At 63.6% G+C, this 11,135-nt stretch overlaps 1 protein-coding gene across 2 annotated transcripts; it reads right to left on the minus strand.

Annotated features, from left to right (window-relative positions):
- Positions 1 to 136: 136 nt before the first annotated feature.
- On the minus strand, positions 137 to 8,978 carry TNFAIP8L1 (TNF alpha induced protein 8 like 1). Of its 2 annotated transcripts, none has more exons than XM_059489744.1 (2): positions 8,486 to 8,978; positions 137 to 1,505 (listed from the first exon to the last, which is right to left on the minus strand). In XM_059489744.1, exon 2 carries the CDS (start codon positions 1,501 to 1,503, stop codon positions 943 to 945), a length of 561 nt encoding a protein of 186 aa, XP_059345727.1. In that variant the 5' UTR covers positions 1,504 to 1,505; positions 8,486 to 8,978; the 3' UTR covers positions 137 to 942. The 2 variants fall into 2 exon arrangements, with proteins under 2 accessions (XP_059345727.1, XP_059345728.1); XM_059489745.1 differs by lacking the exon at positions 8,486 to 8,978 and adding an exon at positions 3,824 to 4,021.
- Positions 8,979 to 11,135: the final 2,157 nt, after the last annotated feature.

An 11,135-nucleotide genomic window follows, 5' to 3' on the forward strand; every position in this document is an offset into this window, starting at 1 on the left:
GCAGCAGTGCCAGGGGACAGAGAGCACAAAGTCCAGGTGACAGAGAGCCACCAGCAGCTGGGGGCAAAGCCAGCTGTGCCCAGGGCTCATCCTGTCACCGTCACCCGTGCTAGAACAGCCTCACAGAGCTCCCAGGCCACACAGCGAGTTTATTTCAATAACTCATCAGGGCTACAGAGTTTGCTAAAAACGAACATCACTCGGTCACGGGTGTGGAAAAGGGATGGAAGTCCAGGGGGGCTTTGGATTGACCACCGAGGGCAGCGTTGGAGCTGCCAGGTGGCACCACCACTGCAGGATGGTGGGCAATTGGGCGGTTCCAGGGATCCAGGGATGGAGCAGCTCCTCCCAGCCCTCCCCCAGGTGAGGAGGGATCCTCCTGGCTCCTCCTGGCCTCAGGGACTTGTCTTTGAGGACACCCAAGCCCAGGCAGAAGCCCCTTCCTGCCTGAGGCAGCCAGCACAAGTCTGGACCATGATTTGCTCCCACCACGTTGTGGAGCTGCTGGAAGAAAACCACGGCGTTCCACAGCCCTGCAGTTACGGGGTCTCAGAACTGATCCCCCCAACACCTCCCACCTGCTCGGAGACACCTCAGAGGTGCTTCACACCGCGAGTCTTTGGTTAAGGTCCCCCTCAGAGGGAACAGAGTTCAAGGCAAAGAGTCCAAACCCTTGGACTCTGAGCTAAAGGCACTTGGTGGGCAAAGGAAATCCAACTGTACAGCAGGGGCCCAAAATCCCAGGACGGCCTGGAGAGGGCTCAGCCCAGCGCAGGGAGGGGTTTGCAGACCCTGGGCACACAAAGTCAGGAGGTTCAGTCTCTTGGAGAAACGAGGAGAACACGAGAGCACTGCAGAGGAGGAGGAGGAGGAGGAGGAGGAGGAGGAGGGCACGGCGAGCCCGGCGCAGGCCAAAGCAGACGCCGCGAGGCAGAGTCCGGCTCAGATGCTCTCCTCCTCCAGCATCTTGTTGACGCCCTCGCAGATCCTCTTGAGGTGGGTGCGGTAGGGCTCGGCCGGGCCGTAGAGCGCCGACAGGAACTCGTAGTCCGCAAAGTGGTTGAAGACGTGGTTGATGCGCGAGTGCGACTTGGCCGTCAGGTGCCCGTTGACCGCCTGGTGCAGCAGGTCCCGGCACTCGGTCAGCACGCCCGACATGACCCTGCGGTCGAAGGTGAAGTCTATCTGGTGGAAGCTGACGGCCGTCATGGCCAAGGTGTGAACCTTCTTGCGGAAGCGCTCCATGAGCAGCAGCTCCTCGGGGCTGAACTGCCCGTTGCGGTAGAGGACGCCCAGCTTCATCACGATCTTGATGAGGTTCTTGATGATCTTCTGGGCCTCCTTGCGGTTGTGGGTGTACTCCTTGGTGGCCCGGTACAGCTCGTCCAGGATCTCGCTGCTGGTGTCGTCGATGAAGGCGTTGGCGATGGTCTTGGTGGCCATTTTGCTCAGGAGCTTCTTCTGGGCCTGCAGGGCCAAGTTCTTGGTGCTGAAGGTGTCCATCTCTGCGGGGGAAGAGGCACACACGGGTGAGAACCTGCTCTGCACCCATCCCCATCTCACCTGGGCTGGTGGAGCGTCCCAGTCCATGGCAGGGGATGTCCCAGTCCATGTCCTTTGATTCCTGACCTCCCCACACAGATTTCTGGCAGGAGAAAGAACATCTCCAGCCAATGGCAACACTGAGGGAGCTCCTGGGTGCCAGGGCAGGTGAGAGCTGAGCTCACCCCCCAGGTTTGGTTGGTGGGATCAGTTCCAGGCTGTTCCCACCTCCCTTTTCCCAAAGTCTGTGGAGAGGCTGCAGCGAGCCAGGTGTCCCTACCTGAGCAGAGCCTGCGACCATCCATCCTGTCCCTCCTGTGACCAATGCCTCCCTCCTCCTCCTGCTGCAGGAAGGACTCTTGCCCCATCGTTTGAGCATTTTTCCTTCCTTCAAACCTGACTCATTTCCTGCAGGGTGAGCTGGGGACAGCCCAGGTGGCAGCTGAGTCACCCCCTTTGCCAAGTGCCACTTCCACCCTGCTCTGGCCGCGGTGGCACAGCCGGTTTGCAGCACCCAGCACTGGCTGGGAGCCCTCTTCCCTGGCACCGCTCACCCTGGAACACCCACACGAGCTGGGACTTGCTGTGCTGCTGCCCCAGCCTCCTCCAGAGGTGAATAATTCACCCAGACAGGAGCCTCACCTACAGCCCCGCTCCCACATCCCGGCGGGACCAAATCCATCACCCGGGGCACAGCACGGCTTTAAACTCTGCTGAGAACGACTAAAACCAACCCTGGAGATGCATCTTGGCCTGGGAAACCGCAGAGCTACAAATCACAGGGAGGGGAGAAACAGCAGGAAAACAAGCAGGATGGATGGGCAGAGCTGGGAGCTGCTTCTGCAGGAGCCTGCACATGGCAGGGACAGGCTGGCAGAGCAGGAGGGGAGGGGATCAGCCTATAAATACATCCCCGGGGAGGGGAGAGGAGATATTTCAGCTGAAGGATGCTGCTGGTGTGAGGATGGATGGGGATAAATTGCTCATGGATAGGGAGCAGGTTTAGATTTGATGTTAAGCAGGAATCATTCCCTGAGATGGAGCTGAGGCCGTGGCACAGGGTGCCCAGAGCAGCTGTGGCTGTCTCTCGAAGTGTCCAAGGCATGGTTGGAGCAGCCCTGGGGTAGGGGAAGGTGCCCTGCCCATGGCAGGGGTGGGATGAGATGAACTTTTGGTCTTTTTCCAACCCAAACCATTCCACGAGTCTGGGATTGTCACAGAACCAAGTCTGTCCCTACCACAGGCAGCTCTGTCATCACCCCCTGGCCAAGCTGAAAATCCCAGACCCCTCTGGGGACCCCCAGTGCTGCTCCCACCCCTCAGGAGCACCCAGCAGCCCCTCAGGAGCAGATCCAGCTCCTCAGGGATCCCTCCTTGGATCCATCATCCAAGGCTTCCCCAGTGATGCCAGGACGATGGAGCTGAGCCCTGGCTCCCTGAGATATCCCAAACCCGAGGGCAGCCAAGGCTCTGTGGGGATGAGAATTCCAGGAGCAGTGACAGAGATGTCGCCTGCAGGGTTATTTACAGCCCTCAGGAAAAACAGAGAGGTTTGGGAGCATTTCCTACGGTGGGAGAACATTGATTTCTGTCAGCCTGAGCCTCAAGCTGAGGCTCTCGCACTTAATAAGACAAAAATGACAAGGCAGAGCCTGGTGACAGCAGCTCCTGGGTCGGGCTGATGGAATTGCAGTGGCTGCATGCAGGATGGGCAGGATGGGCAGGATGGGCAGCTCCTGTGCCCTGGCTGTGAGGGGACTCAATTCACCGTGCTGGAAGGAGCAGGGCTGTGCTGTGCTGCGCTGTTGACAGCCTGGAATTTCCCTCCCCAGCCTTGTGGGGTGCCCTGGGAACGCTGCCTGGGCAAATAGGAATTCCCACACCCGTAGGAATTCCCACACCCCAGCTCTCTGCCCTGGCTGACCACAGACACAAAACCGAGTGCAAACTCCACCTCCAGAGCACATGAAAAATAGGAAGTGCCGAGTCCTGCGAGCTGCCCACGGCTCCCAAATGCCAGCTGCAATAATGGATCAAGCCTCTGCTCCCTGCAGCAAACAACACCTGGCTGCTCACAGCCCTCCCCTGCTCCGGAGCAGGAGCATCGCTCTGGGGGGAAACTGAGGCACGAAGCATTATTGGGGGGGGGGGGGGGTCTAGGGACCCCAAAAGTGGAACAGGAGAGTATGGGGACCCCAAAAATGCAACCAGCTCCCTCTGCAGCGCCCAGGGATGGTTTTATAGGCTGCTCCCTGCAAACCCCAAGGCAAGGCAGGCTCACCTCCTGCACCGGGACGGTTCCCCAGGCGCCCTCACAGCACACCCGGCCCAGCAGGAGCTGCTGACTCAGCAGGAGCAGGAGATTTCAGCGGAACGAGCCGTGTTCCTGCCGGGAAGGGCCCCGGGACCCCATTGTTCACCGGGGGCTGCTATCAGAGCACGGAGGAGCTGAGCCGTGCCCCGAGCAGCCAAGTGGAGCCTGAAATAACCCATTTCACTTCCTTCCTGTCGCTGAAGCTTCCAGCCCAGCTCAGGGCTTGGGCTCCCCTCCACCCCCTTCTTCTTTTTAATGAAAACACCCTAAAAAACAACAACTTCTTCTTCTTCTTCCTAAGTGGAGCAGCCAGCGCTGCTGTCACCCAGTTCCTCCCTGCTCCGGAAGAGTGCGGCAGGGCTGCGGTCCCAACCGTGGCTTTGGGGACAGGTACAGCCCTTTCTTGGAGGGTTTCCACCCATCTTGGGGGTTTTTGGGGCAGTCTTGCAGCCCTGGGCGGTGGTGTGAGGGTTGGGGTGAGCACACAGAGGTTGGCCCTGCCACAGGACAGACGTGGTCCCCTTGGGGACAGACACGTGCCGTGCTCATCTCCGGTTTGGCACTCACCCCACTGGGCTTGCACCTCACCCAACACCCAGCTGTGACCCGATTGCCCAAAAAAGCCTCTCCACGCCTCTGAGGGCACAAGCACCCATCATCAACCCTCATCAGAAAGCTCCTGTCTGAGGGGGGAAGACAAGACCCTGTCACCCTGTGGTCGCCTGGCGCTGGTGGCACCACAGCAGAGCTGCCAAGTGACACCCCAGCAGTGATATCATCCCAGTTATCATTTCCACCTGCTCCAAAGATCCCCCTCCCCGCCTGTCCCTTCCACCTGGCTCCACCAGCACCTCCATGGCCTTGGCTCCCCGAGCCCCCCCAGTTCCCTTGGCAGCAGGTGAATATTTCATGCAGGAAAGGAAAGGCACTTCATTAATTCATGGAGCAGCGCAGAGGGGGAGGCTCCACAAAGCTCCAGCTCAGAGCAGAGGCACCTCTGCCTCCTCTTCCTCCTCCTCTTCCTCCTCCACCTTCCCACTGCGGCCGTAGTAACTTGGATTGTCTTGCTACAAGTTTGCTCCAACGTGGAAACATCGTTTCCCAACAGGATAAACATTGAATTGTGGCCATCTCCCTGGATTTCCCTTCCACCGCTTCGGGAAACACCCCTGCTCTGCCCCCCAGCATTCCCAGCCCCCCAGATCCTGGCTAAATGCCAAGTGGGTGGATGGCATCCTGCTGCCCTGCTCTCCATCCCACGGCATCGCTTTCCCCGTGCTCCAACCCCTATTAATTAATTAAACCCTCCTGGATTACAGGAGCCAGGTCGGAGCACAGGGCAGTAACCTGAGAGCCCCAGCAGCACCTACAGCCTGTCTCTGTGATCTGTGAGCCCACATCCAGCCCCAATAATGCCTCCAGCCTGTCCCTATGGTCTGTGAGCCCACATCCAGCCCCAATAATGCCTCTAGCCTGTCCCCACCATCCGTGACCCCACACCCAGCCCCAGCAGCATCTCCAGCCTGTCCCTATGATCCGTGAGCCCACATCCATCCTGTCCCCACCATCCCTGACCCCACACCCAGCCCCAGCAGCATCTCCAGCCTGTCCCTATGATCTGTGAGCCCACATCCAGCCCCAATAATGCCTCCCTCCTGTTCCTATCATCTGTGAACCCACATCCAGCCCCAATAATGCCTCCCTCCCTCCTGTCCCTATGGTCTGTGAGCCCACACCCAGCCCCAATAATGCCTCCAGCCTGTCCCCAGCATCCCTGACCCCACACCCAGCCCCAATAATGCCTCCAGCCTGTCCCTATGGTCTGTGAGCCCACACCCAGCCCCAATAATGCCTCCAGCCTGTCCCTATGATCTGTGACCCCACATCCACCCTGTCCCCACCATCCGTGACCCCACACCCAGCCCCAGCAGCATCTCCAGCCTGTCCCTATGATCTGTGAGCCCACATCCAGCCTGTGCCCAGCATCCCTGACCCCACATCCAGCCCCAATAATGCCTCCAGCCTGTCCCTATGATCTGTGAGCCCACACCCAGCCCCAGCAGCGTCTCCAGCCTGTCCCTATGATCTGTGACCCCACATCCATCCTGTCCCCAGCATCCCTGACCCCACACCCAGCCCCAGCAATGCCTCCAGCCTTTCCCCACACTCTGTGACCCCAACAGTGTCTCTATCCTGTCCCCACCATCCGTGACCCCACACCCGGCCCCAGCAGCACCTCCATCCTGTCCCCCACCCTCCGTGCCCCCCGCAGCTCCCAGCCCCCGTTACCAGCGCCGGGAGAGGCGAGGAAGAGGAGCGGGAGGAAGCAGGGAGGGCGCGTGCCGGCCCTCGCAGGTTGCCATGGGTGCAAAGAGCAGCCGGAGACGCTGCCCGGGCGCGTGTGTGCCCAGCGGGGTGAGGCCGGGAGGAAGGCACTGAGTAAACACCTCGCCCCAGGAAAAGCTCCTCTCCTGGCACGGCCGGGTGAATCCGCGGCTGGAACGGGCACCGGGAATGATGCTGGGGGCACCGGGAATGCTGTGGGGGGCACCGGGAATGATGCGGGCACCGGGAATGCTGCGGGCACAGGGAATGATGTGGGCACAGGGAATGCTGCGGGCACTGGGAGTGCTGAGGGGCACAGGGAATGATGTGGGCACAGGGAATGCTGTGGACATAGGGAATGATGTGGGCACCGGGAATGCTGTGGGCACTGGGAATGCTGTGGGCACAGGGAATGCTGTGGGGCATCGGGAATGCTGTGGGCACAGGGAATGCTGCGGGCACAGGGAATGCTGAGAGGCACCGGGAATGATGTGGGGGGCACCGGGAATGCTGCTGGGGGCACCGGGAATGATGCGGGCACCGGGAATGCTGCGGGCACCGGGAATGATGTGGGGCACAGGGAATGCTGTGGGCACAGGGAATGCTGCGGGCACTGGGAGTGCTGAGGGGCACCGGGAATGCTGTGGGCACAGGGAATGCTGCGGGCACAGGGAATGCTGAGGGGCACAAGGAGTGATGCGGGGCACAGGGAGTGATGCCGGAGGACAAGGAATGCTGCTGGCACCGCCGCACCCAGTGCTTCCCCCTCACCCTGCTCCTCCCTGTGCCAGCACCGATGCCAAGCCCTTGGCGTGTCCCCATCACCGTCCCCTCTACCCCTGGCATCGAGCTGAGCTCCTCCATCCCAAAATCTCCTTCCTCGCTGGGGCTGCAGCTGCAGCCATGGGAAGGAGATGGGTTTTGCTTTTGCCTGGGAATGCTGATCTGCCCTGGCAGCTCCGACGTGTCTGTGCAGGAGCTGAGCCGCCCGTCCGAGGGGGCTCCGGCGGTGCCAGCCCCGGGCATGGGTGGGGAATGGGGCCCTGGATCCACGGGGAGGGGGGCTCAGGGGTGCTCACCCCAATACAGGGCAGGGGGGGCATCCTGGGGGGTGATTTGGCACCAAGGAATTCCCCCTGGGATTGTTGTGCCCCGCGGGGGAGGCAGCTGCCAAATTGGAGAGGAGGAGGAGGAGGAGGAGGAATGGAGGTTATTTTAAGGAGAGAAGGAGGAGGAAGAGGAGGAGGAGGAGGAAGGGGGGTTGTTTTATGGAGGGGAGGAGGAAGAGGAGGAAGAAATGGGGATTTTATGGAGAAAAGGCAGAGGAAGAGGAGGAGGAAGGGGGGTATTTTACAAGGAGAAGGAAGGGGGGTTTATTTTGGAGCATCTGTCTCGCCTTCCATTTCCTCCTTTTCTTTCTCCAGCTGCCATCAAGCTGCTCTCTCTGGCAGCAACTTCCTTTCTCCTTCGCTCGGAGCAGACGGAGACTCATGGGGAAGTAGCAAACAGAGGATGGGAGAGGGGAAACTGAGGCCAAACCACCATCCGTCCGTCTGTCCGGCTGCGGAGGGGGCCAGGGCACATCACATGCTTCCTGCCCCGGGATCGGGAGGAGAAAGTCGCTCGGGAAGGGAGGAAAACTCCACGGGACGATTGGGATCCAGTGCTGGGCCTGGGGTCAGTAAGGAACGGCCCAAACCCTTCCCTGCCCGGGGAAGGTCGGGCAGGGGCGGGAGTTTCACCCCGTTTACACCCAGCTCTGCCCCCGGGCCGATCCGGCCGCTCCCAGGGGATTTTCTTTCCAGGAATGGAGGAATTTCATCCTCCGGAGCGCAGGGCCAGGCGATGCTCGAAGCCAAGCGCTGCCAGGGGGCACCGGCCCTGCCCGGGCACGTGGGGCCGTGACAGCCCCGCGGGGGCGGCTCCGGTGCCTCCTCCCCGCTCCCGTTATCCAGCACCCACCGGGCCCGGTGCCATTTCCAGCCCCATCGCCTTTCCCGTGAATCCGGGGGGAAATCGCCCTCGGCCCGTGTTTATCCACCGGGGAAAGCCGCGGCACAGCCGGGGGGTGCCGGGGCAGCTCCGGGCTCTGCCCGCCCGCAGCTCCCGAACCTGCTCTGCCCCCGGGCTCCCGACACCGGGCAGGGGGACACACACGCACGCATGATTCCCGTGGGGGACGAGAGGCTTCGCCCCCGGTGCAAGCACGGAACGGGCCGGTACCGAGCGCCCCCGCCCCCACGGACCGGGGAAGATGGGAGGAAGCGGGAGGTACCGGGAGGTACCGGGGGAACCGGCCCTTACCTGCAGCCTGCCTCGGGGAAAGCAGCGCCGGGACCGGGACCGGGGCTTCTCCGGTGCCCCCGGCGGGACGGGACGGGACGGGGCGGGACGGGGCTGGACGGGGCGGGGCCAGGCGAGGGTCCCGCTTCCCCCGGCGCCTCTCCCTGCCCGGAGGGCCCCGCAGGCGCTACCAGTGCCCGGTCCCCGATGCCGGTGCCCGGTGACGATGTCCGGTGCTCGGTCTTCGATGCTCAGTGCCAGTCCCAGCGTCCGATGTTCTGTTCCCGATTCCCGCTCGGTTCACCGGTTCTCAGTGTGCAGTGTCCGGTGTCCGGTGCCCGGTACCCGGTTCCCGCTGCCGGTTCCCGGTGACTGTTTCCCGATTACCGATGCTGGTTCCCGGAGTCCGGTGTCCGGTGCCGGTTCCCGGTGTCCAGTTGTCAGTGTCCAGTTCCCAGTGTCCGGTTCCCGGTGCCGGTTCCCGGCTCTCAGTGTCGGGTTCCCGGTTCCCGGTTCCCGGTTCCCGGCGGGTCGGGGCCTCCCGCCCTCCGTCGCCGCCAAGTCCCGCGCGGGGCCGGGAGGGGCGGGACCGAGGGGGCGTGTCCTGCGGGGGGCTCCAGCCAATGGCGACGCGGGGCTTGCTACGAAGCAGCCAATGGGATTGCGCGGACGGTGCGTGGGCGGGGCCGGGGCGGGCGCGTCCCCGTGGGTCCCGCGCGCGTGGGCCGGTCCCGGTAACGCGCGCGGGGCGGGCTCGGGGCTGCCCCGGCTGCAGGGGGGGGGGACGGGGACACCGGGGGGACACGGGGACACGCGGGGGGGCCGGGGACACGCGGGGGGCGGCGGGGACGCGCGGGGTGAGAGCATCACGCGTGGGAGCGGCGCGGGACTGCGGGCGGGAGCGGCGGCGCTGATGAACCGGGGCTGAGGAGGGCGCTGCCGGACCGGGAGGAGCGGGGGCAGCGCCGCGGGGTCCGGCAAAGCTTCCCCCCCTCCTCCTCCATGGGCACACGGCGGCCCCACGAGGGGATGGGACACGCGGGGGCTGCCGTGCTGCCCACCGAGAGCAGCGTTTGGGCCCGAGGGTCGTGGCTGTCAGCTCATCCCGGTTGATGCCGGGGACCCCCCGAGATCCCAGAGATTCGGAGGTGCCAGCATCGGGAGTGTCGGAGCATCCTTCCTCTTCCTCCTCCCGGCTCGGTGGGGGCGAGCCGCGGCACGGGATGCTAATTCCCAAAGGTGGCATTAAACAGATTAAAGGTGGGATTTAGACCGGATTAAAGTCTGAATTAACGGGAGCCTTGACTTGAGTCCCGGTCTCACGCAGCGGCTGGGAAGCGAACCCCAGATCCTCGCCAGCCCCCCCGGCCCTGCTGCCCCCCGCTCCACGGCAGTGCCCGACACCCCCCGGGCATCGCCCCCACTCCCAATCGCCCCGAGGATTTGCTCTGGTGCCAGATCGTGCCGGAACAGCCGGAGCAGCTGCTGCCGCACTTCCGAGCAGTTGTGGCCTCAGCCTGCCGGGCATCAATCACCCTCCGGGCTCCTCGGGTCCCGGTGGCCACCAGGAGCCTGGTGCTGTGTCCCCATCACTGCCCTGTTCTGCACTGCCAGCGCTGTCCTGCTGTCCCCATTCCCGTGTCCCCATCACTGCCCTGTCCTGTGTCCCCATTGCTGCCCCATCCCGTGTCCCCATTCCTGCCCCGTCCCGTGTCCCCATTGCTGCCCTGTCCAGTGTCCCCATTGCTGCCCCATCCCGTGTCCCCATCCTGCCCTGTCCCGTGTCCCCATTGCTGCCCTGTCCCGTGTCCCCATTGCTGCCCCATCCCGTGTCCCCATTGCTGCCCCATCCCGTGTCCCCATTGCTGCCCCGTCCCGTGTCCCCATTGCTGCCCTGTCCTGCGCCCCACCACTCTCCCATCCCACATTCCCATCTCTGGGACACCCCGCAGGTTTCCACCTCTCTCAGGCTGTTGCTGAAGGTGTTTTGAGGGTGGCGGGATGGGGTGGGTGTGTGGGGAGCACCCCCAGCGCACCCCGGTGTGCCCAACACGCAGATCCCACGGTTCCCCGCTCGGGAAGGGTCTCAGCAATGTCCCCACGCCTCTGCAGCTCCCCGCAGCCCTGGGGCGGGGGCTGGGGGACGCTTGGCCGGGGTCACACCGGGGGGAGCCCCCACAAACCCACGTCCCTGCCCGGAGCGCATGGAGCAGCCGCTGCGGAACAGCGGGGACGGGAGCTGGCGCCGCCTGAAAACCGGGAATAAAAAAGAGAGGCAGCAGGATCTGGGCCAGCTCCGAGCGGCCTCTGCCCCCGTCCCTCCTCTCCTTTCAGGGACATGAAATGGGGCTTTGCAGCCGCCGCTCTCCTGCCCGAGAGCATGGCCCGTCCTCGGGGAGGCGGCGCGGCTCATCCTCCTCCCTGTGCTGGGGCTTGTCCGGCCCGGACACCCCCAGAGCTCCGAGAGCCCCTCCCTCAGACACCCCCAGAGCTCCGAGAGCTCCTCCCCCGGACAGCCCCAGAGCCCCCGGAGCTCCAGTCCCGGCTGCTCCTCCCCCGGACACCCCCAGAGCTCCCGGAGCTCCAGTCCCGGCTGCTCCCCTCGGGCCGGGGGCTGCGCTGTGGGCAGGGGGAGCATCCCCAGGGCGGCAGCGCCTGAATAATTCAGGAG

This window comes from Ammospiza nelsoni, chromosome 27, assembly GCF_027579445.1.
Source record: "Ammospiza nelsoni isolate bAmmNel1 chromosome 27, bAmmNel1.pri, whole genome shotgun sequence".
NCBI classification, from domain to species: Eukaryota; Metazoa; Chordata; class Aves; order Passeriformes; family Passerellidae; genus Ammospiza; species Ammospiza nelsoni.

What these genes read in the sequence shown, in the direction of transcription:
- TNFAIP8L1 (XM_059489744.1), bottom strand. Translation starts at nt 1,503, where the DNA reads ATGGACACCTTCAGCACCAAGAACTTGGCCCTGCAGGCCCAGAAGAAG.